Source organism: Lontra canadensis, unplaced genomic scaffold (assembly GCF_010015895.1).
Source record: "Lontra canadensis isolate GAN:19392208 unplaced genomic scaffold, GSC_riverotter_1.0 scaffold26, whole genome shotgun sequence".
Taxonomy (NCBI): Eukaryota; Metazoa; Chordata; class Mammalia; order Carnivora; family Mustelidae; genus Lontra; species Lontra canadensis.
This window is the reverse complement of record NW_022631020.1, coordinates 21713381-21738962: the sequence shown is the minus strand read 5'-3', so window position 1 is coordinate 21738962 and position 25582 is coordinate 21713381. Positions and strand designations below refer to the sequence as shown.

The following is a 25582-nucleotide window of genomic DNA, read 5'->3' as shown; positions in this document are numbered from 1 at the left end:
TAAAGTCATTACAGTAACACTGTTTTGCTAAGCTTTTACACAAGATATAAATTAAACCTTTTATGTTAAATTAAACATAACAGTTTTCTGAGAAAAAGAAAAAGGTTTGTTGTTGTTGTTGTTGTTTTTCTCTAAAGCTACTAAATTTTGATGCAACTGCCTGTCTTAAACATTCCATAGCACATGTCTCGGTTCAGCTACAAAACTTGCACCTGTCTCTATTTCTTTATTAAGCCTAAAGATTGGGGTCTTTTCCAAAACAGCACCTGTCTCAAAATCCTCAATATTCTACAGTCTGGCCCTGGCTCTCACTTACAATAAATAGCATCTGAATCACTATTTATCGAGCCCTGCCTAGCTGTAAGCTCCTTGTGCTGAGATGATGAGGAATAGTGAGAAGCATAAAGCAAAACTCCACTCTACAGGAAGGTACAATATACCACCTTAACGGTGCTAGTCTGTCCTTTGTGATACAGAAATGCCTTCACCACCTTGTTATGAATGTCCTGCAGAATGCTTTGCAAAAGTTACTGCAAGCTGCGTCTAGGAAAAGGGTCATTACTCCCTTCTGTCCTCTCACTCTCGTTTTCTTAAAGATTTATTTATTTATTTGAGAGAGAGAGAGAGAGAGAGCACACAAGCAGGGGGAGCAGCAGAGGGAGAGGGAAGAGCAGGCTCCCCACTGAGCAGAGAGCCCGATGTGGGACTCAATCCCAGGTCCCTGGGATCATGACCAAGCCAAAGGCAGACGCTTAACCAACTGAGCCACCCAGGCCCCCCCTCTTCTGTCCTATCTCTAAAATTAGGGCACTCATAGGGATCTCTGGCCTGACATTTCCTACTAGTACGCCATGGAGGATACGATTAAACCTGTCTGCTGTCACACCTGCACTCTTCGGGGTCCCACAGCTGCAGTAAAGACGCATTGGGCTTTGCCCCCAGTGGAACGCACTAGGGTCTTCTACAACCCAATCACGGACTGTTTGGAGTCCTTAAAATTGGCAAAACACCCAACATGTTTCTCCCTCTCTCTCTGCTCCACTCTTGCTACCGCTCTCCACCTACAGGCCCACAGGTCAGAAACACACGTGCCCTACAGTGGAAGGGAGAGGAGAACCCCAGGCCTGAGCACTGATGTCACTCCTTCCTCACAGACTAAGAGGACACTGAGGGTGGCTGGGTGAGGTGTGTTTCCCTGAGGACTCCGTCTGATGCCCGTGCACTGGTGAACTTTTCTATTTTTATTTAGAGAGCTTCTTTTCCTTTTTAAACATTTTACTTCCAACGATCCCAAAGATATACAAAATCAGGCAGAACAGTTACAAGAGCCCCCGGGGTACCGGTCACATGGCTTCAACAATGACAGAATACTGGCCCATCATACCTCATCTTTCTCCCCATGCATTCTGTCCTCCCATTTCACTCTGCTGCAAATCCCAGACACCTCATCATCTCCCCTGTAAACATATCAAGAAGTATTCCCTGAAGTATACACACTCAGAACCCCTTTTCTAAAAAATTGTGGCCAAACGCCATTGTCACACCAAAATATGGTGTCACTTTTGTGTTCATGTAATCACTGATTTCTGGCTTCATTATCCCATTTCTTATGTGATAAAATCTAACCAGAATTTGAAATATTTCTCCAGATATGCTTAAATAAAAATTCAAAAAAATAAATAAATAGGGTTAGACTTAGAGATTTACTTTAACTCTTCTTTTAAAATTCTAAATTATGGGGCACCTGAGTGGCTCAGTGGGTTAAGCCTCTGCCTTCGGCTCAGGTCATGTTCCCAGGGTCCTGGGATTAAGCCCCGCATCGGGCTCTCTGCTCAGCAGAGAGCCTGCTTCCCTTCCTCTCTCTGCCTACTTGTGATCTAACTGTCAAATAAATAAATAAAATCTTAAAAAAATAATAAAATAACATAAAATAAAATAAAATTCTAAATTAGTCCAGTTGTTTAATCTCTACTAAATATGATATGAGAATTGCATCCGTAGAAACTGAAGCAATGGGGCCCTTTTTATTCCTGATCTTCTTCAAGCAGGGAGGCAGGCTCTTAGGAGGCTGGATGGTTCACTTCACTTCCCAAAAGAGGAGAAATAGGTGGACAGAGACCAAGGGGTCCCACACAGCTGGCCCGTGGCACAGGGAACATCTGAACTTGGGTCTGTCCCCCTTTCAAGTCTAGGCATTTCTACCTACACACACAGGTAGCTTCCTCATGGTAGGATTGTTAAACTCCCAAGGAGAAATGCTTTTTCTCACTCCTGGCCCATTATCAGACTTGAAGAATGTTGGCTGGAACCTGGGCCAGCCTTTAACACCCCCACTGTACAGATGAGGACATAGAGGCCTGGAGTTATGAAGTCACTTCCCAAGGCCATTCAAGCCAGGGAGCTCCAAGGCCAGGAACAAAAATCATATTTTACATCTTTGAGGCAGTACCCTTTCTCTGCTCCTGCCTTATCTCTGGGTGGAATCGTTCCAGTCCTCTTCTTCCTGCTTTCGTCCTTTGCTTAATAACATGTTAGAACATCCAAAGGCCGACAGCATTTGGGAAGCTCTTGTAACAGCAGGACACAAGCACCAAAGGTCACAGTCAAAGTCATTCCAGCACTCCTTGCTGTGCCCCTGAAGTGTATCACAAGAGCACGTGCCCTTCCCATGGACTGCTTAGCAGCATGTGCTATATTACTGACAAGCCCGAAGAAAACCAAAGTCCTGTTTCAAGAGACTACAGTAATAATCTACTTATATATCATAAAACTAAGGATGCAGGAGTGACAGAATTCCAAACGGAAGGCAGGGGCACGGAGTCGGTGTGAATACGTTACTGTACCTATTCAGTTCACAGGGCTACAAGCTGAACATTATGCCATCAACGAGAATGTGTGTTTCCAGCATTTCCAATTTTTATTTTTTTTGTTCACAACCACCCTCTGAAGTCGACAGAGCAGGTTTATAACGAGGAATGACGCACTGGTTTCGTATTTTTTCACCATGCCAGTTATAATGCCCAGACAAGGAAAGCATGTATTTCCTGACCACTTGGCCGGGGCTGGGACCTATAAGAAAAATACAAGGAACAGTTCTTGTCCTCCAAGAGCTTACAATCTGATTGAAGAGCTGTGACCATCCCCTTCACACACCATTAAACTATTAAGAGAATGAGCCCAGGCAACCAGAACTTTTCAGAGAAGACAGAAAGCAGAGTAGCTAACCTAAACCTATTCCGCAATCTTTCTTCTAGCTCTGAAATGTGGTCATCAGGTCTGAAATTCCTTGGAAGGGTGGGGAGATATGTACAGACCAGCTGACAGAGACTATTTATAACCAGCAGAGGAGAATGGACATATGTGTGCGTGGCGCACTGAAACGGGGGCTGTATTATGTAGTGCATCTTTACAATGCCACCCGGAGCCTGAAAAGCACATGAAACTTTTCTTCCCCAAAAGACTGAATGTTTAATGCCTATGTCTTAAAAACACACTCTTGAAATTAGGTCTTCCAGAGTGATTACAGAATCTAATTCTTGACATCAAGCTGAGGCTTTCTCATTCATTGTTGTGATGCACTGATTCATTTCTATGACTTTGTGTTTATTGTTACTAATGTCACGTCTTTTTCAAAAGCCCATAATCACATATTTGATCAAGTTCACCAATGTTCACACTTTCTTATAAAAATAGTCAAACTTCAACCAGCTTCTAACAGGAACTGAGCAGAGTCTTAGAAAACTGAAATAAGGAAATCTTTAGAATTCTGTTATTCCTTATCTAAAATAGTTCTGATTCTGAAATGATACTATGTATCACCCAACCCCGTTATACTCCAATTAAAAACTCCAGTAAAATGATCAAAAGTGAAGTTCGCTAAAAGTCTAGATTTTAATACCTAATTTTAAAGAAAAATTGGACTGAAATATTATAAATGATTAAACACAAATTACTACATTCCATAAATAATGAGGTCATAATACATTCCATTAAACACTGGGCTGCTTCTTTTAAAGCTTTACTGTAAAAGAGAACAAAATTATATCTGCCATATATTTAAGAAGTTCATACAAAGGTAAGGAAAAGAATAAAATCAAGTTTCTACTTCCCTTCAACATACACAACCTAAATGAGGGTTAAAATATTAAGAGCAGCTCCATTCACAAGGAGGAAAACTGATTTTAATGACTAAGAGTTAAATAAAACCTACGAACCTACCATTTTTCCTGTCCTTATTTGAGGGCAGTAAATACTTTCTATAAAGAAAGTAGCATGAGGTTCGTATTCACAATGGAAAACCCCTAGGAATCCTGGCTTTTGTTTTTTGTGCATCTAAATCTTTCATGCAAACCTTACCTTACAACTGAAAACGGACAGTAAAGGGGAAGTATCCTGACATCATCAAAGGTTCCCAGAGCTGGCGGTAATGATGACCCATTGTTGCTCTGAGCAGCGGCACAATTAGGACCCTCTGGCTTCTGTGCTTCCCTGCCTTCCTCCAACACGCGTGACTCGAGTAGATTTACTGCTACTCGAGTTGAAGAACATCTTGTGAAATAAAAGCAACCATGTGGGATATACCACTTTATCGTTTTTCCATCAGCAATTGAAAAAGGCTATTATCCTCTGTGAATGGGACACTGTGGTCTGTGTGGTGTGTCCAACTTAAACACGGGGTGTGTAGAAATTTACCTGCAGAAACTGATGCTCATGCGCTTGGATTAGGAAAACAGAAATTCCCAAGAACTTAAACAAATCCTTCCCATGTTAGGTCCAACAGCAAAGGTAAAAACTACTTGGTCTGGAAGACGTAGAGTTTAACTTGATTGAGTCAGGCTAGAAAATCCAGGCGGACACAAGACTTGTTCCTGCGGCACTGTCTACAAGGAGCAAATGGTAGCAGTCGCTACTAACCGGTTTCTTCTACCGTGATGCTCCGCAGCCTGAGTGTCAAGTTGGCCCTAAGTGGGGCGGCAGACATGTCCCGCCCAGAGCGGGGAAGGCGTGTCACCGGCTGACATACTCCACAGCATTCACTGCGGAGCTACAACAATCGACACGGACTATAAACCATTTCAGACACAGACTGCACGTGAATAAAAGAACTTAATACCATGACGCCATTCGCCCTGCCCCGGATTGCTCGGGCATGGGGAAGTTACTGCAGAAACCCTCTACATGCTACCATCAGGATTCATGCCCTCGGTTCCCCACCTATGAAGTCCCTCCAATCCAGCAGCATCCTAATCCCTTGAACCCCTCGACTGGGGTCCCACACCAACTCACGCACACAGATTTTTACAAGTGAAATTTTATCTACATTTAAAATGTCTTCTGGTTGCTCACTTACAAAACACGGCCAATGTTGTGCTGTTTGTGGTAAGAGATATGTTAATAAGATTAAGATGAAATATTTACTTAATTCATCCTTGTTCCGGTCACCTTGTGTGCCTCAGTGGTGGGGGGTTAGTAACACAGGGAGGCAGTGGGCCCTCGGGCACACGAGCAGCGCTTTCGCACGTAAATACGAAACATGGTCAGCCAAGGCCGCACGCAGTCACATTGCCCTTATTACAATTTCAACTACGAAAGCTACAGATGTTAACAATTACAAAATCACCCATGTCCTTTTAAAAAAGAAATCTGGCTATGCTCTTAAGTCTTCGTATTTTCAATTTTCAACTCAATCTTAAGTCCTCAAATTTCAATGTTAATTTGTCAATTTTGCTATGTATTGTTAGATAAGCCTTCTTTTGCTTTACTCGCATTTCAAACTCACCGACCTGAATTGCGTCAACTGTCGTCTAGTCCTCGTGGTACACAAAAGGGTAAATACAAATGTCAAAAGAGAAACAATGCAGCAAAGAGGAACATTCCCATACCTGTACCCTGTAACCTCCTAAGAAAGAAGCAAGCCATTTTGGCATGGAGGATATATTCCTATCTTATTTTTTAATAATTCCTCTTTGCTTTGGATTTTTATTAGCTTTTCAAAAACCTCACTAACTTAAATAAAACCATATGGTTCTTATAAGGTCACTGTGCCTTCCTAGTTTCAGGAAGTTGTCTCTTCCAAGTTAGTCATGGCTGAGGCTACAAATGGACGAGAATCAACCAGTCGCAGATGATCGTGAGTCGAGAGAAACAGCACAGGCAAGTGAAAGTCAGCAAACGTCTGGATGCTCTGGAAACGACAGCCGTGCTCACGGAGAGAAGAGGGTGGGGCATTGTGGGAAACTTACCCCTTGTTCAGATTCCAAAAGCTCGGTTTTGACTCTGACTGACGGCATCCCATCAAGCATTAACATTCTGTTCTCAAAGGTGTTGATATTCTGAGAGGAAGGAGAGAGAGGGAAAGTCAGCCATAAAGCATTCCAATGAGGACGTCTGGTAGACTCTTCCTTCATGGTAGTACATTTAGTACTGCTAACCTAATTTTTTTAAAATGAAGTATAATTAAATGAGACTATCAGCATAACCAATTATCCCCCCCATTCTGAACTATCATTTGAAATAATGACCACGAAGTTGAATTAATCAGTCTGATTCTCTGACCTCTGGGTTAGAGGTCAGACTATAATAAACTGGAGTAAAGAAACCTTAGCATTAATTTATATGGGGCTGGAAAGATTCATCACACTTTTGCAGTGGTGGAAGGAAAGAGAAGGATGTTTATCTCTTCCTTAGTTCCAGAGGTTGCATGTGTGCAGAAATCCACAAAGGAGAAAATAGATAAAAAATGACCATATCCTCACATTATTGTCAAAATCTAAATAATTTTAAAAACAAGATAATATAATTCTAGACACTGAATTTTGGTATGGCACTTCAGATCAAATGAAAATTTCTATGTATTGACCCCAAACATTTATTTCAAAAACAACTCATATAAATTTTTAAGCTCAAGTCACAACCAAAAAATAAATAACAGTTTGTTTTCTACTTTGGTATATGTTTGGCTGAAGTTACCACTTCTTGAAAGGAGAACTTCTACTTATTTCTATAGTGACTCAGTAGAATTTCAAACAATATTTACAAAAAGATTAAATCGAGGTTATTCTCTACTAATTTTCACTGCTTTGGGGATTTTCTAAAGTCAATAACCTATGAAGAGAGTTCAAAAGACACTTATGATTGCTTGCTTCAGGCCAAAATCCTGTTTTAAAACACATTTAAGAACGTCAACTTTCCCTTCCCCTACTGACCAAACTCAGAAACTGAAATGACTAAGTTTGAGTTTTTAGACTGGTTTCTTTGCTCAATCATAGAACGTAAGCACAGGACTCTAAAGTGGGCTCCTTAAAAGAAAAAGAGATCTGTTTCTAAATATTTTGCTTGCCTTTGATGACAAAGATTAATACCATTTCTACACCTTCAGGTTTTTGCCTCTCACATGGCTGCTTTTCTATCAAGTAGTTAAATAAAAACAACTCCCACTTTGACAAATCATGTTTTTATTACCAAATAATACCAACAGAGTGCAGTATAGTAAAGCTCTAATTATCTCTATTTCTTGCCAATCCTTTTCAAGAAAAATAAGAAATAAAATTTATAGGGCCTCTTATCACACATATTTGTCCTGAGACATCAACAAGAAGAAAAGGCAAATTTACTCCAGAGCTAACTAATGAGCATTTAAAAATTCCATGCTACCTAGTCTATTAGGTAATAAAAAGAAGAAAAACTACTGTCAGGTTCTTTTCTTAGAAATGTGCAATAGTATTAAAACTGGCAGGATGCATTTTTTTAAATTTGTGCTTTTGACTTGTCCATATTTTTTAGGCATTTTGCATCCTAATAGCTTCAAGCAGAAAGAACTGTGGTCTCCCTGGCAAGCTCAGTTAATTTGTTCCAAGCTTTAAATCCTTTCATGGAGGCTGGTGGGTTGTTTACACATCAGGCATGGATCTCAAATCCTAATGTGTCACTTGCTTCCGTGGTTGGAAGCGGCCAGCTTGGCTTGCAACCACCCAGTTTTAAGAAAGCCTTCCTGCAGTCTGCCAGCCCTCCACACCCCTGCCCTTTCGCAGCAGCCAGAACTCTCCCCTAACAAAGCCTCCCGTAGGCTGTTTGGTTGGTAGACAATGAAGAATGAGTTGATATTGCTTCCTACCCTGGAGGAGGTCTTGCCCAGAGGAAAAGGGGAAGATGCCTCGCAAAGGCAGGGAAAAGACAAAGAGCGGTTCTGGAAAGACAGGTTTAATGAACTGTTGGAATCTGATTAGAGGCTAATGTCCCTTTCAGTGCTCTGTACCAATTTACAGCTGATAGACTTTAACCATTCTCCTCACAGGCTGTGATAAACTCATTAGTTTAAAAAATGCAAGCTAACCAGAGTCTTTGAAGTTAAAAACTGATAAATCATGAAAACCTGACTCAGCCCATGTTCCATTTAGCACATTTAAATATCACTGTATTTTCATGATTTTTTTTATTGTTCCTCTTGAATAAGCCTATGTATGTTAAAGATAGGATGTAGATGTTAGTTTCCTATAAAAGTGGAAAAATAAAACGCCTCTTGAGAGTTTTTTTAAAGAAATTAAGTTTTCCCTCAAAATATTTCTCTTTCCATGATTTTCCAGGATCAGCCACAGCCCCAACTATAATAAACACCATGAATAATAGTGTTCACAGCTAAGAAACCAATCCTTAACTATTAAACTCAACTAGCGCAGATTCAATTTATATATATATGTCTGAAAGTGATATTATAAATTTATATAAAGCATATTCATCTCTACATTCATGATTCCAGCCCTGTTTAGTATAAACATAAGCACCGAGCATCACACCATATTCCAGACCATTCAGGAAAGGATATGGGTTTTATGGAGCACATGGTAATTGTATAGCATTGAGGATATAGTTCCTGGGACAAAATATCAATAGATTTATCTCCCTAAGCTAAAATCAGATACATACAATCTCAGTTGACTGTAGACTTTAAATATGTAATAACCTTTAATAATTCGCAATTGCTGTCAAGCATATCTTGCCATGATCTTAATCAAACCACATTTGCTGTGGAATCAATAGCTCAACTGATTCCCAAGAGGTAAATAAAATTACACAGTCATCAATTTAAGGAACATCGTACTCTTTGTATGTTTGGTTGTGATGAACATTTTGATATTATACAACCTTGTATAATTTAATTTGTGTATGTATACATTCATATACACATGTACACACATGTGTATACACTCACACTGCATGCTTCGTATGAGTACACTTTATTAATTAAAGTAAAAGGTAACCATTAGCTTTATTAGATGGCCGTTGACCAACCACATGTACACTGAATGAGAACAGTACTCTGGACTATCCTTTCTGCCGAATAAGATTTGGCAACACAGAAGTCTAGCTGATGGTAGCTCACTTAGTCAAAACTAGGACAAGCACAACCTTCAATCAAATCCTAACATCTCAAAATATTTTGAATGGAATGGCCAGGAAACATAGGGACCGATGTTCAATGATCATCTCATAAAAACAGAATGGGGTGGGACTTCCCCATGGCAACTACTAGAATCTGTCCTCCTATTCCCAAAATGCAAGCCTTTTCTTCACCTTCTTCCTGATTGTGGGTCATCCGGTTCTTTGGAGAAAACATAACTGTTTTATCATAGCCCCCAAACTTGTGCTGAAACACAAAAGAGTGAAATTCATCTTGTTTTATACAGGTAAAGATCAACAAACCTAAAAGATTAGAATCAGGCGGAGCCAACAGGTTCAAATATCGATCACTATACAACAAATCACATCGCAGAATAAAAAAAATCACTTTATTGTTATCTTAATAAAAAAACACAATAACAACACATCATATTTGCATATCTATTAAGGACTAGACCTTGTGCTAAGGGATACTCATTTAGTCCTTACAGTAACCCAAGAAGTCAATGCTATATTCTCTGAAGATGAGACATCTGAGATATAAGGAGGTTAAACTGTCTAAGGCCTCAACATTACCAAGGGAGTACAGCTCTATTCCAAACCAATTCTCTCTCTCCCCATCCCCCATTCTTCCTCCTTCACTCCCCTCCTCCCTGCTCTACTCACCCCTCCCCATCTCTCTCTGTCTCTTTCTCTCTCTCTCTCCCATCTCTCCCTCTCTCAGGAACTCTGGAATCTCCATTAACAGCTCCTCTCAGGACTAAGCTAATTTAGTCAGTGAATTAAATGTGCAAATTCTGGTCACTGGTGAGTATCAACATTTTGGGGAATATCAGTAAGAGGTCAAATAAGCCCATGGTTTCAAAGCTATTTCCTTTTTTTCCTTTAAATTAAAGTTTCAACATATTTTCTTGCCTTGATGAGATTATGCATCCTATCCTAGAAATACCTCATCATTAATTTAGCAAGTCAATCCCATCCTGATTTCAACACCCACAAAAATCTATGGTAAACTCATCTGCTATCCAGTGTTTTGAAAATATCTGTATACCCTTGGTGGCTCATTCAATATTTACACAACAGTTTCATGCACTTGGATGATACAAGAACTTCACCCTCTACATTTGATACTCAAGGAGATACACCTGGGCATCACATTTAATTTATAATCTCTTAGATTAAGTGTAAGAGTGTATTTTTCTAAGCTCACATATCCTCACAATGATCAATCAATCTGGTGCAAGGAGTATGCATAATGAAAGCACCTCTCATGATACAAAATAAGTATCAGTTCAAACGTACTTTGCCATTTTGTCCCAGACTTTCACCTTTCATTGTTTTGCAGCATGGGAGAGAGGATGTCACATTGATGACCGTATCAGTACAACTAAGAACTCAGCTAGGCCTGCTGGAACTCTCGACTTAAATCCCCTCCAGTGGTTGCGATGAGACATATATACATTATTTTGAACTATCTGTCTACAGTCTTAAAAAGACTCTTCCACAAATTCCTCCCACTGAACCATGGAATTAGGTCTGTCATAAGGACTGGTAAAACTGTACTCGCCACGTGGCAACTTCTATTTTCCCGATAGCAAGGATCATTGTTTCCTATGTTGGCAAATGCTTAATTACCACAACAATGCAGTTCATGCTGAAATTTTAGAAATGTCATCTGAGAGTCCAAGTAACACTCTCCACCCCCGCATTAATACAAAGTGTAACAGAAAGTTAGTTTTGTCATTCATATTCTGAAGAACTGCACACCGTCGGGGGTTGTCAGTTAACCAGATCTCTCCATAGACAGGGAGTGAGGGTCTCTGCTGCGCCAAAGTCACCTCCTTCCATCCACGCCACATCTGTGAACCATGAGGCACTGTGGCCAATAACAGGGGCAAGCCAAAGACTGAAGAACAGAAACCATGTAAAAAACAAAAAAACAAAAAACAATAACAACAACAACAACAACAACAAAACAGGACACTATCATGGCAAGAGAAGTGTTCACCTACCACCAACCACACCCTAGAGAGGGAGGACAAAACCTCGGCTCAGCCGGGCAGGTATTAACATTGCAGGGAGAGATCTAACTTGTAGGAACAGGTGTGGGGCCGTGAGGATGAGGCAAAGAGCTACAAGTTTACAAGACGTCATGTAAAGATAAAAGAATTATTCAGCCATAAAAAGGAAGGAAATCTTGCCACTTGCAACAACATGGATCAACCTTGAGGATATCCTGCTAAATGAAGTCAGTCAGAAAAAAACAAAAATTAAATGATCTTGCTTATACATGTAATCGTTAAAAAAAAAAAAAAAAAAAACCTAAACTAAAAACACCAGGGAGCTCATAGATACAGAGAACAGACTGGTGCTTGCCAGAGGTGGGGTATGTATCCACACGTAGCAGAGAAGGTGGTCAAAAGGTACAGACTTTACTTACAAAACAAATAAGTCACGGGGATGTAACACACAGCATGGTGACTATAGTTAGCACTACTGTATCGTGTATTCGAAGACTGCTAAGAGAATGGATGTTAGTAAAACCATTTCCTATATAAGATGCTGGAGGCTAACTAGACCCACTGTGATCATTTCACAATACATAGGAATATCGAATCATTAGCATTATACACCTGAAACTAACATAAGGTTACACGTGAAGTATGTCTCAGTAAATAAATAAAGACCAGAGAAAAGTGAGTTCGGTCCTGGAAAAGGACTCCAGAAAAGACTCTCTACAGGGCTAGCGGAATCTAATTCTGAGGCTTTAGCCCCAGCAGAGCCCAGAGCTAGGTAACAGAGCAGACAGGGATTAGAAAGCACGTGCCCAGCCCAAGTCTCCTTCCCCAGGCACAGGCATGCACAAGGAAGCCAGGCACCATAAGCCTGGGCAGAACGGCCAACACAGCAGACAGGCTCCATACGTGGAAAATCACACTTGCAACACAGCCACACCATGATCACAGGGATCACAACTTTTAAAATAATAATATTAACAACCATAATAACAATAGCTACCATTTGCTGAGTGTATATGTACTGAGTGTTTTACATTCATCAAATCATTCATTTGTACCTTTACTGATTCATTCCAAAAAATAATTACTGAGTATCGGGCACTGTTTAGGCACTTAGGGTATTACCAGTGAACAAAAGGGAGAAAGTTTCATAGAGTTTTGTTCTGGTCAGTTATTCAACCCCCCCCCCGCCCTTTTTTTTTTTTTTACTATGTTCATTTTAGACAAGAAATTCAGGTGCAGAGAGATGAAGTCATCCGCCCGAGATTATGAAAATGGCAGACAGTCTAACTCTGGGGCTAAGTCTACCTTCCATTGGTCTCAGGGATCGAGAGCCTCAACCGCTGGGTATTCAGACTCTGGCTGCAAACCCTATGGGCCTAGAGCCGCCCAAGCTACTGTGGCTCGTGTTTTCAGGCCCCTGAGATCTGACAAAAGGCTGGAACCAGGGCTGAGGCAGGAGCAGCAAGGAAAAGGACAGGCTGATTAGAGATACACTGAAGGCAAACAGTGCAAAGGTCGTCTAAAGTCTTTTCCCTGCCCTACAGGGTACCACCAACCACGTGTCCCAGGTGCCCCCGAACCAGCTACCCAACCCCATTTCATACCATTCTGCTCAGGCTATATTTCAGCCACGTCAAAAACGTCCTCTCCTCTGGGCCTCTGTGTATTCTATTCCATCTTCATATTTATCACTACCTGACAAATTCTGTATTTGCCATTATACTAGAATCTAAGTTCCAGGAAGGACATGACCTTGTCTTCTTGTTCATAACAGTATCCCTACTCCCAGACTTGTAACTGTATCTAACAGATAGTATGTGCTCTGTAAATATTTTTTGGGCTAATGAGAATAATAAATGTAGGCAGACATAAGGTCAATTTGTTCTCCTGGGTCTAACCGACCCAGGTGATACTGATTGTTGACAGATGAGGAGAGCATAAGCACAGTCTTATTAGGGCTATAAAATACCCCACATTTATGGAGAATGGTAGAGGCTGTGGTGTGGCTGGAGCATACTGCTTATTGGAGGTGACACTGGAGAGGAGATCAGGTCAGGTTGCAAAGGGCCTTATGGGTTACAGCACTTCATTAAAAAACTTTTCTTTAATGCCGCTATATGCTACCTGATAGGAGCACAAGTGAGCAAGGTAGAAAAGCTCCCTGCCTCAAGAGCTGGAGGGACATGGGGGAGAAATGTGTTCGGGTGTCATACAGTATGTGACTGGAAGTTGTGAAGGTCTATTTTGCAAAAACACAGTATGTTTAAGCTTTGTGTTTAGTAAGACAGCACTAGAATTAATTTGGAAGATGCTCCATGAACATACAGGTTTGGATGCAGAAGGAAGGGCCAGTTCATAGGCCACCCCAGTAGCCCAGGGGAGAGGTGGTAGGCTAGACCTAAGGCCATGGCAACAGGAAGAAAGAGGAGAAAGAAAAGTTCAGAGGCAGAATGAACAGCCTTTGATGACTGACAAGGAGGAGGAAGAATGGTGATAAAACAGAGCAAGAGGGAGTGTCGAAGATGGCACTAATCTCTCCAGACTGTCCACAAAGGTTGAGGCAGGAAACATAATAGGAAAAGCCACCATGTCATATAGTCCTCCAACATCTCTTTTTTTTTTAAAGATTTTATTCATTTATTTGACAGACAGAAATCACAAGTAGGCAGAGAGGCAGGCAGAGAGAGAGGAAGGGAAGCAGGCTCCCCGCCGAGCAGAGAGCCCGATGCGGGGGCTCGACCCCAGGACCCTGGGATCATGACCCGAGCCAAAGGCAGAGGCCTTAACCCACTGAGCCACCCAGGCATCCTGAGTTGTCCAATATCTCTTAAAGGACCTACTCTAGGGCATCTGGGTGGCTCAGTTACTTAAGGGACTGCCTTCATCTCAGGTCATGATCCTGGAGTCTCACGATCGAGTCCTGGATCAGGCTCCCTGCTTAGCAGGGAGTCTGCTTCTCCCTCTGACCCTCACCCCACTCATGTTCTCTCTCTCAAATAAATAAAATCTTTAAAAGAAAAAAAAGGAACTACTCTACTCTGGATTACATGAATATTTGGGTATATCATTAATTCCAATATATTTTTGCATACACAAGATGTGTGACACACAGAGGTAGATTTCCCTTAAGCAGAGTGTGTTCAAATCTTCTAAGAGATACATAAAGTCAAATGTATCCAAACTTGGAAACACAGGTGTGGTTGAAATAAAGCAAACATACATATGTCATTTTATTAGCTATGTATTCAAGACAAGAACTGACTGCTTTTACTAACACTGTCTGCAGGATTTATAATGTTTTACAGACTTCTGCAATAACTGAAACTTAAAAAAAAAAAAGGAGGAAGGAAGAAAGGAAGAAAGGGAAGGAGGGAGGGAGGGAGGGAGGGAGGGAGGGAGGAACAGATATATGCCAAAGTACAAGTTTAGAAGGACTGTACATGAACATAATCATCAGTCATTTACCCTTTATGAAAATCGTGTGGATAATAATGAAAACACATACAGAGCACTGAATGGCTTATGTAATGAAATAACAACATGGGTCTTCTGTGCCTAGAAAAAATTAAGATGACTATCAAATATTAAGTCATTTATTTTCTGTAGGAAACAAAGGAAATGACTATTGACCTATATTTCTACCTTTCCTGGTCTACAATGATGTTAAACGGCTCCTTATCAAATCCAAATGGATTATCTTATTACAACATGGGCTTGTTGAGAGTTTGTCTCCTGCACAGCCTGAAGAAATAGCGCTGAAGAGTTGGGAATAAGTAAAAGAACTTCGAGGAGAATTAAAAATCCAAGTTAATTTTTTTTTTATTTCGACTATTCTGATGAAAACAAAAGACAAAAGCTCGACCTTAAGGTTCTCCTCCTAGCCAGAAAGGCACGTAAGCTGCAAACAAGTAAACTAGGTTTTTATTGAGTTAAGATTCTATACCAAATATCATATTACATTCCTTGAAAACCCTAAGCACAATATTGGTTTTTAATGCATGTTTCAAAAAAGTAAAGGTAGAAAAAGATGATTTTTACAGGTTATTTCATCCAAGAAGGATTGCTAAAGCCTGTAAAAGCACTACATAATGTTTGTCATGTGGTTGAAAATGTAACAAAAGTGATTGTTATTAAAAGATTCTATTGACGATGACGAAGCTGCAATAGTTGGCATTGTCTGGACAGCCATGTCAGGTCACAAAGTGGCCATGCATATCCTGTCTCTTTTCCCCTCAATACTCTGAATCGTGGGGATGCAGTGAGGACATTACTGGTTGGCTGCCAAATGCAGAGACTCAAGCAAAATGTTATCTTTCAATTTCCAAGTATATTCACCTCTAGCTATGACTTTTCCAGATTCCCCGAATGATGTCTTCAGGTGTCATAATTAAATTTTATGTATCATCCAAATCCCGAGCTAAGTCAACATTTCTATTGGCAATGCTGTTACATATCCACTTTCATTTTTTTCCAATACCATCTCCAAGAATTCAAACTACCTGATCTTTTACCTTTTTAAAAGCACTCTATCTATGTCCATGTCTCTGCTTTTTTCTGTACATTTTTATAATTGCACAGAAGTGTAAGTAGCAATAGAATACTGTCTAGAACATGGGCTCAATAAAATACACTTCCTGGGTTACACTCAACACATATTTGTTTGGTGTATAACCTTCTTATGGTTTCAGTTTTCTTATCTTTAAAGTGCAGATAACTTCCTACTTCACAGGATTGTTTTAAGGCTTCAATGAGATAATGCACACCAAGTGTTTCAGTACTTTTTAAGTCTTTTATGTTAAGAGCTATATTAAATAATTTTAATTAGTAGTAATACTATTTTGCCCATCTATTAAACTTACTTTTAATAGTGGATGTTCTAATCCGATTTTTGTTTGACTCAGAAGAACCACTGAGGTTTATGTGTTAGATTCTATGAACTATCATTAAAGTAGAATGGAAGGGGCACTTGGGTGGCTCAGTGTCTGCCTTGGCTCAGGTCATGATCCCAGGATCCTGGGATGGAGCTCCACAGTGGGCTCCCTTCCCATGGGGGCGGGTGCTGCTGTTTCCCTCTCCCCCTGCTTGTGTTGTTGTGTGTGCTCTCTCTCAATCTGGGCCAAATAAATAAATAAAATCTTAAAAAAAAAAAAAAAGAAGAATGGAAATGGTAGATTTGTTAAAAAATACTGATGATGGGAACTGAAGGAAGACTGAGCTACACAATTAAAATAAATTTTCGCAGGAAAAATGGCAAGAATGAACTATGTTGTCTGTTTAAAACTGTAAGGCTGCACACCAATTACATACAGACATGACCTGCCTCTCCCCCCACATCTCAGGGAGGGCGTTTAACATCTCTAACTACTAGGTGCAACCGTGAAGCGTCTTGACAGCCCTTCCCAGCAGCCACGAGCTGTTCGATTCAATGCTAAAAACCCTTTACTTCTGGTTCTCCTTCATATGATTGCCCAGAGATATACTGTCTTAAAGAAAAACACTCCTACAACATATCTAACATGTATGTTACTAGAGAAGATACCTACAGAGGAGCCTGCAATTCGAAAGGTAGAAAACTTGAAAAATTTTGGGAGGAAAACAAAAGAACAACAGAGAAGATAAAATAAATCCAAACGGCTGACAATTTGCATATTTGGGGCAAGCGGAAGCCAGTGACAGGAACACCTCCATGTACCAACCAAGCTGCCGTCATCCGTCCTTCCCCCATCAGCACTTGCTCATTTTATCAACCACCCTTATCCCATCTCAGACTTTCTATAAGGTATGTGTATGTGCGCATGTGTAAGTAAACTAAATCCAGGGCTAATTTTTTCCCTTTTCTCAAATTCTAAAATGTAACACAATGAAAGTTAGAAAAGAAACAAAACATATTCAACAGAAATCTGAAGTACATGTTTTTATTAAGGAATTCTATAATGGCACAGCATTTACTCAGGCCTTGTAAGTTCCTGCCAGCCTCTTCATAAATCTGACCCATAAAAAGAGAAACAGTACAATTTTGAAACTGTGTAACTTATGGTACCCACGAAGTTGCTTTTACCTTTTGTTCTGCTGCTTGAGACTGAATATGGATAAAATAAATGTTGCTTATAAAGAGAGTAAATATGCCCCCTTAGGAAGTCCAATGCCATGACTCAAATATTCTTTTAGACCTGGGCTTTTCACCATCTGCAATATGGACATTTAGACCAGATACATCATTGTGGCTGGGGCTCCCCTGTGCACTGTAAGACGTACAACAGCATCCCTGCCTTCTAGCACTGGATCCCGGTAGCACTCTCTCACCCCCACAGCTGTACTAATCAGAAATTGTCAAATGTCAAAGGCAGGGGGATGGTGAGAGGAGGAAGGTGTCCCCACTTAAGAAACACTAGTTTTGTAATTACTGATATTATGAACTCATTGGGAAAGAATTTTAATTTTATGTTGAATTTTATTACCCAATAATATAAACTCTAACTCAATATTAGAAGAAAATAACATCCGATATAAAGAATATTTATAGTTTACTTTAAAATTCACTCGCTGGGAAATCAGCAACATTTTGTAAGATGGTTTTCTTATTTTGTTTAAATTCCTTCTAGACCCCTTTCTGTGTATCCAAATTTCCCCACTAAACAAATGCAAAGATTTTGGGAAAGAGCTGTGAATTTCCTCATTAGTTCAAGCTATGGGGCCTGAAAGAAACCTGTGAGGATTTCAATAGTAATATAGCAATTTCAGGAAGCTCTCCTGACCCATTCTTGGACATGGCCACTGAGAATCAACCCATGCAGCCTCTAAATTCCCCAAAGTAAGAAACTGTAACTATCCAAACACATATGACAATCCAACTTGCAATGAGAAACTAGAAGACAGAGTTTTAATTCTTAGCTCTACATCTGATTTACTGGATGATGTTTTATACTTCACTTTTCTTCATAGAAACCAGGACTCCAAGGTCAAAAGGATACCTTAGAAAATCTGACCGCATCTTAAACAAAAGGAGTCAGATAAAAAGAATCATAAATTGGGGCACCGGGGTGGCTCAGTGGGTTAAGCCTCTGCCTCCAGCTCAGGTCATGATCTCGGGGTCCCGAGATCGAGCCCCACATCTACTCTCTACTCAGCCAACATCCCCCTGTCTCTCTGCCTGCCTCTCTGCCTACTTGTGATCTCTCTCTCTCTGTCGAATAAATACATAAAATCTTTTTTTAAAAAATCATAAATTAAGTGTATTAGTACATAATGATTAAAAGCAACTTATAAAGGAGCTAAAGTATTATATATGGTCATGTATTACATATGTGGTTATATATAATACATGTATATGGTTATGTGCTACATACATGTATCATGTAATATATTTAAATATTATATAATTAGCAAGTATGATTATTTAAATTAAATATAAAGAGATCTGTTTTAGGAGCATTATTTTTCAACACAGTATCAGATAAACAAGATCTTTAAAATCAAAGATATTGCTGCTGTGTTTTAAGAGAGCAAAACATGGTAAAGTTTATCTTGCTCATAAGTACATGGTTTATTCCTAAAGATCAGACCACTATGAACCATCATCACCTTTTGAATGCTATAAAATTGTAGGAACAAGAGCCTCAAATACCATAAAATGCAATTTTCTCTTTCACATTAACTTAAAAGTTTACTAAATTCTTTAAAAAAAAAAAAATGAAAACACACAAATAGAAGAGAAACCCCAAGGCCTATGAGCATCTTGGTAAAAACAATGACAGCAGATGATATTTCAGAGAAATCACCGAACAAGCACATACGTAAGTATGTATAACACCACACTGCTTACAGTATTTAAAAAAAAAAAATTTTAAAAAGGGAATCAATCTAAATGCCGGACAACAGGAAACTAGTTGAATGGATTATGGGACATACAAACCACTGAATAATATTTATTCATTAAATTTATGATATGTGCCTTTTGTGTTGAAGGAGATGAATGATCATAATTAGTGAAAAAAGATAGGACAGGAGAATACATTGCCATACGTTTAAAAACAATGCTCATAACAAAGAGAGTGTGAAAGAGATAAAGAGAAGAGGAGGGAAAGGGACAGAGGGGGAGAGGGAAAGAAAAAACTAAAAGGATGCACATTCAAAATTACAGGTGACAGGACGTGGAATAATGTTTTTCATATTTGCTTTGACAAATGTTCTCACTTCTCATGAATTTCATAGATTATCTGTGTAATTAAAAGCAATATTTGGGTGTCCACCTTTTGAGATAAAAAAGAACCAAACAGATTAAAAGAAAAACAGAGGAGAGAAATCAACGTTTTTATCTAGATCCCCTCATAAAGTATAAAAGGGTCACCCTGCTTCTCTAACGAGGACAGTGCACGCACGCACACACATATGCACACCCACACACAGAGCTACGGGTATATTCATGCTACCGGTAAAATTTAACTACTACAAATCTAAAAACTGTGTAGATGAAATTGAAAGTAACTTACTAAGTTATATTTATAATTGATGCACTGAAACCTGTTACATTGCTTCACGTGGGCTATCAATTGCATATATTTTCATTACCCACAGATCTGTGATATATTGGTATTCAATCTGCAAATTATGTTCTAGGCAATTCCATGACTATAGAAAAATGGACACATTATACTATTATCTTGTGCTAAGAGTTTAAGCACCCTGAGAAAAGCAGCTATGGGCCAAATACTTTTTTTTTTTTTTAACTACATAGAGCAGCAGAGAGTATATTTTAAAAGGTTTTAGTCTTTGGAAAAATCAACCTTTTCTGTCCTTGTGTGAAAAACTATAGGAGCAAAAAGATTTACATTCCTCAGATTTTTAAACAAAATACACTCTCTTACGATAACCACGGACAATTATATTCTGCCCATTGTGCAGATTTCTGATTACGTAACAATCCCGGAATTGTTACTTGAGGAAATTCCTAGAGAGTGAAAAGGAAGAGAACTGGATTCTTAGTGCTGCATTTTTGGAAGAACTAAGAGTATCCTCAGGGACTTTCAGTTTCCAGTCCACCCCGTAACAAGTTTAAAGTGACCAGCTATCATACAAGTAAAAAGCCAAGTAAACAAAAATCACAACTTTTGTTAGCTCCATCTGAGAAATGAGGTTGTAAGGCATACTGCTGCCCAAAAAAGTAGAGAGAAGGACAAAAGGATATAGAGAAACACAACTTGCCAGAACAAAGATCCTTGAACAAAAACTTGTGGGGACCAGCACTGGAGAAGAGAACCCCGAACGGTAATTAATTAAGAGTTGCTGGAGGCTCACGGTGGACAACCTGAGTCAGAGCTCCAGGGGAATGCAGTTATGTGGGGCCCCCACATTTTTGTGAGTTTTATCTGTAGGAGCTATACCATGTCCTTACAGTGACTATGAGAGAAAAATCCCCTTACTATCACCAGAGGGAGGATTTCCGTGTGAAATACGCCAGACCACTGAGTTCTTCTCAACGAGGCCAGTCCTTAGGAAAAATTCTTACCAGAGCCTTACCTGCTAGGGTCTCATCTGCACCGTCCCTACCTGCAGGAAGGGAAATAACATACCTCGAGTCCCCACCAGCCATCCTGTTCATATAAGAGGGGAGGAGGTGGGGAGTGAGAAGCACTGGGGAAGTTCATAGTCAAGAGGCACAGTTTCACCAAAAGACTGAGACCTGACCACAGGACTACAAAACACGTCTTTTCTCCCTATACCTTACCATTACTAAAAGCTTATTTACTGGAGTTCCTTTATCTGCCTTTCAACAAAAAGTTCTAAGACATACTAAAAAGCAATTTGAAGACAATGAACAAATGTCAGAACCAGAGTCAGATATGGCAGGAATGTTGAAATAATCAGATCAGAAAATTTAAAACTATGCTTAATATGCTAAGGGGTTTAATTAAAAAAAGAAGAAGAAGAAAAAAACAGACAACATGCAAGAACAAGTGGATAACAGAAGCAGAGAAAGGAAAATTCTAAAAAAGATGCAAAAAGAAATGCTAGTGATCAAAAACACTATATAACACAAATGAACAATCCTTTGGATGGGCTAATATGAGGAAGAGGAGGGAGGAATCAGACATACTTTGATATTATAAGGCATTCACGCTACCCATGAAACAGAACAATATTATTTAAAAGTAGACTTGGATTAACTGTAAATGTACATCGAAAACTCTAGGACAACCACTATAATAATTTAAAAAGAAATCTAACTGATATGCTAAGAAAGGAGAGAAAATGTAATTATATATAATGTTCATTTAAGACCACAAAAGCTATGGGGCGCCTGCGTGGCTCAGTGGGTTGAGCCTCTGCCTTCGGCTCAGGTCATGATCTCAGGGTTCTGGGATCCAGCCCCGCATCTGGCTCTCTGCTCAGCAGGGAGCCTGCTTCCTCACCTCACTCTCTCTCTCTGCCTGCCTCTCTGCCTACTTGTGATCTCTCTCTGTCAAATAAATAAATAAAATCTTTAAAAAAAAAAAAAAGACCACAAAAGCTAGAAAAACTGTGGAAGACAAAAATAGGAACGAAGAACAATGGCAACAATGGTAAAAGAAAATAGTAACCAACATGGTGAGTATTTATCCAACTACATACGTAATTATTTTACACATTAGTGGTCTAAATATACCAATAAAAAGAACAGAGGGGCACCTGGGTGGCTCAGTTGGTTAACCATCTGCCTTTGGCTCAGGTCATGATCCTGGAGTCCCAGGATCAAGCCCCACATCAGGCTCCCTGATCACCGGGGAGTCTGCTTCTCTCTCTGCCTTTCACCCTGTTCATGCTCTCTCTCTCTTTCCCTCTCTAATAAATAAATTAAAACTTGAAAAAAAAAAAAAAAAAGAAAGGAAGGACAGAGATTGTCAGTGTGGATCAAAAAATAAGGCCTTGCTATATGTTGCCTATAGGAAACCCAGTTTAAATATAAAGACATATGTTTGTTAAAAGTAAAGGGACAGAAAAATATATACCATGCTAACACTAATTAAAAGAACGGAGCAGTATCTATTATTTCAAACAGATCAGACTTTAAAGCAAGGAGAGTTATCAGGGATAAAGAGAGGTATTACATAATAATAAAGGACGAAATACTCCAAAAAGACATGATGATCCTTAATATGTTTGTGTCTAGCAACAGAACATCACAATATATATGGCAAATACATAAACAGAACTTCAAGGAGAAATAAGTGAATCCACTATTACAGATGGAAACTTTAACACCCTTCTATCAGAAATGGACAGATCCAGCTGGCAGAAAACCAGCAAGGACAGAGTTGAACTCAACAGCACCATCAATCAACTGGATATAATTCACTTCTATAGATCCATCCAACAACAGGAGAAGTACACATTCTTTTCAAGTCTGAATGCGGCATTCACCAAGACAGACCACATTCTGAGCTATCAAACACACCTTAATTAATTTAAAAGAATAGAAATCATACAACGTGTGCCCTCAAACTACACTGGAATTAAAGTAGAAATCAGTAACAGAAAGATAGCTGGAAAATTTCAAAATACTGGGGAGATAACACACTTTCAAATAACAAATGGGTCAAAAAGAAATCTCAGGAAAAATTTAAAAGCATTTTGAACCAAATAACAATAAAAACCAAATAACAATAAACTAAATAATAATGAAAATACAACCTATGAAAATTTGTGGGATGCCAAGAAAGTACTTAGAGGGAAAAGCAAAAGTAGTAAGTACAGGGAAATTTATAGCTTTGAATATATATATTCATATATATATATATATATATATATGAGAAATATCTAAAGTCAATAATCTAACATTACACCTTAGGAAAGCAGGAAAAGAAGAGCAAATTCATCCAAAGTAAGAAAGAAAAGAAATAATAAAAATTAGAGCAGAAACCAATGTGAAAACAAGAAATCAATAGGAAAAAAAAAAAAATCAACAAAACCAAAAATTGGTTCTTTGACATGATCAATAAAATCAGTAAGCCTAGCCAGGCTAACTGAGAAAAAAAGAGAAGATGCAAATTAATAATAGAAAAAATAGAGGGGATATCATCAGAGACCCCATGGATGATAAAAGGATAAAGAACACTATGAGCAACTGTATGCCCCAAAATTTGATGACCCAGTTGAAACAGATCAGAACCTTAAAAAATACAATCTACCAAAATGCACTAAAGAAGAAATAGGTTCCCTGGTGCTAATAATACATTATATGCTATTTAAAAAAAAAATTTTTTTAATGAAAAATTTTTTAAAAAGGAGAAATAGGTTATGTGAATAAGCATGTATAGAGTAAAGACATTGAGTCAACAATTAATAACCTTCCAAAGCAAAAGTACCAGGTACAGGGGCACCTGGGTGGCTCAGTCGGTTAAGTATCTGACTCGGTTTTGGCTGGGTTCTGATCTCAGGGTGGTGGGCCTGCACCCCACAAGCATGGAGCCTACTTAGGATTCTCTCTCCTCTCTCCCTCTGCCCTTCCCCCACAATCTCTCGCCCCCCCCACCCCCCAAAAATAGCACAAGTACAGATGAGTTCATTGGTGACTGGTTGATTCTACCAAACATTTAAAGATGAAATTATATCACTCTACCATCTCTTCCAGAAGATAGAAGCACAGGGAACACTTCCTAACCCATTATATGAGGCCAGTATTAACATATTACGAAAATCAGACAAAGACATTTTAAGAAACGACAAACCAATCTCTCTCATTAACATTGATGCAAAAATTCTCAACAAATATTAGCAAAAAAGATGCAAGAATATATAAGCAGAACTATACACTACAGACAAGTGCGATTTATCCAAGGTATGTAAGGTTGATTCAACATCAGAAAATCAATTAGTATAATCCCTCCTTTTCAAAGGCTAAAGTGGAAAAAAAGTCACATGATCCTATAAATACATGCAAACATTTGACAAAATCCAACATCCATTCATGATAAAACTCTCTGTAAACTAGGATTAGAAAGGAACCTTCTCAACCTGACAAAGAGTATTTGTGATGGCCAATTTTATATACCATCCTGACTTAGCTAAAGCATGCGAGATAGCAGGTAAAACATTATTTCTGGGTGTGTCTGTGAGAATCGTTCCAGAAGAGATCAGCATTTGAATTAGTAGACTGGGTAAAGAAGACCCACCCTCATCTATGTGGGCAGGCATCAAGCACCTACTGAGGGTCCAAACAGAACAGAAAAGCAGGAGTGCAAATTCTCGATTTCTTTTCTTGAGTTGGGGCATCCATCTTCTACTGTCCTCAGACACCAGAGCTCCTGGTTACCCAGCCTTTGGATGCAAGATCTTACACTAGGTTCTCAGCCCTTCCATCTTAGACTAAATTATACCACTAGCTTTCTTATTTTTTTGTTTAAGATTTTATTTATTTAACAGAGAAAGCACAAATAGGCAAAGCAGCAGATGGAGAAGCATGTCTCCACTGAGCAGGAAGCCCGACGCAGGGCTCATTCCCAGGACCTTGGAATCATGACCTGAGCAGAAGGCAGATGCTTAACTGACTGAGCCGCCCAGGCATCCTTCCACCAGCTTTCTTAGTTTTCCAGCTTGTAGATGAATTCTTGTTGTGTATCTTATCCTCCCATAATCACATGAACCAATTCTCATTATATATATATATATATATATATATATATATATATATATATATATCTTTATGTTTTATTTCTGTCAAGAATCCTAAGCAATATATACATCTACAAAAGACCTATAGCTGACATCATGCTTAAGGGGGAGGTTTCCACTAAGATCAAAACAAGGCAAGAATGTAAGCTCTCATCATTGCATCATTGGAAGACCGAGTTAATGCACTAAGACAAGAAAATGAAATAAAAGATATACAGATTAGGAAGGAATAAACAAAACTGTCTTTGGTTGCAAATAACATGATCATTTATTTTAAAAAATCCAAAATCGTAATGAGTGGCTATTGCACGGTTGTAAGATACAAGGGTAGTATATAAAAGTCAATCACTTGCCTATATACCAGCAATGAACAAGTGAATTTTAATCTACAAACACAGCACCATTTAAATCTACTGATTCAGGGGCATCTGGGTGGCTCAGTCAGTTAAGTGTCTGCCTTCAGCTCAGGTCATGATCCCAGGGTCCTGGTATTCAGCCCCACAAGGGGCTCCCCCCTG

At 39.2% G+C, this 25582-nt stretch overlaps 1 protein-coding gene across 3 annotated transcripts in view; it reads right to left on the bottom strand.

Moving 5' to 3' along the window:
* Positions 1–25582, bottom strand: part of KLF12 (Kruppel like factor 12) — a 422424-nt gene that overhangs the window by 216781 nt on the left and 180061 nt on the right. For all 3 annotated transcript variants that reach the window (XM_032864255.1, XM_032864256.1, XM_032864254.1), the window contains exon 3: positions 6243–6332. Coding sequence is in view for 1 of the 3 variants with exons in the window: in XM_032864254.1 (XP_032720145.1) it covers positions 6243–6332 (90 nt within the window). In the remaining 2 variants the exon portion in view is untranslated. The remainder of the gene's footprint in view (positions 1–6242; positions 6333–25582) is intronic.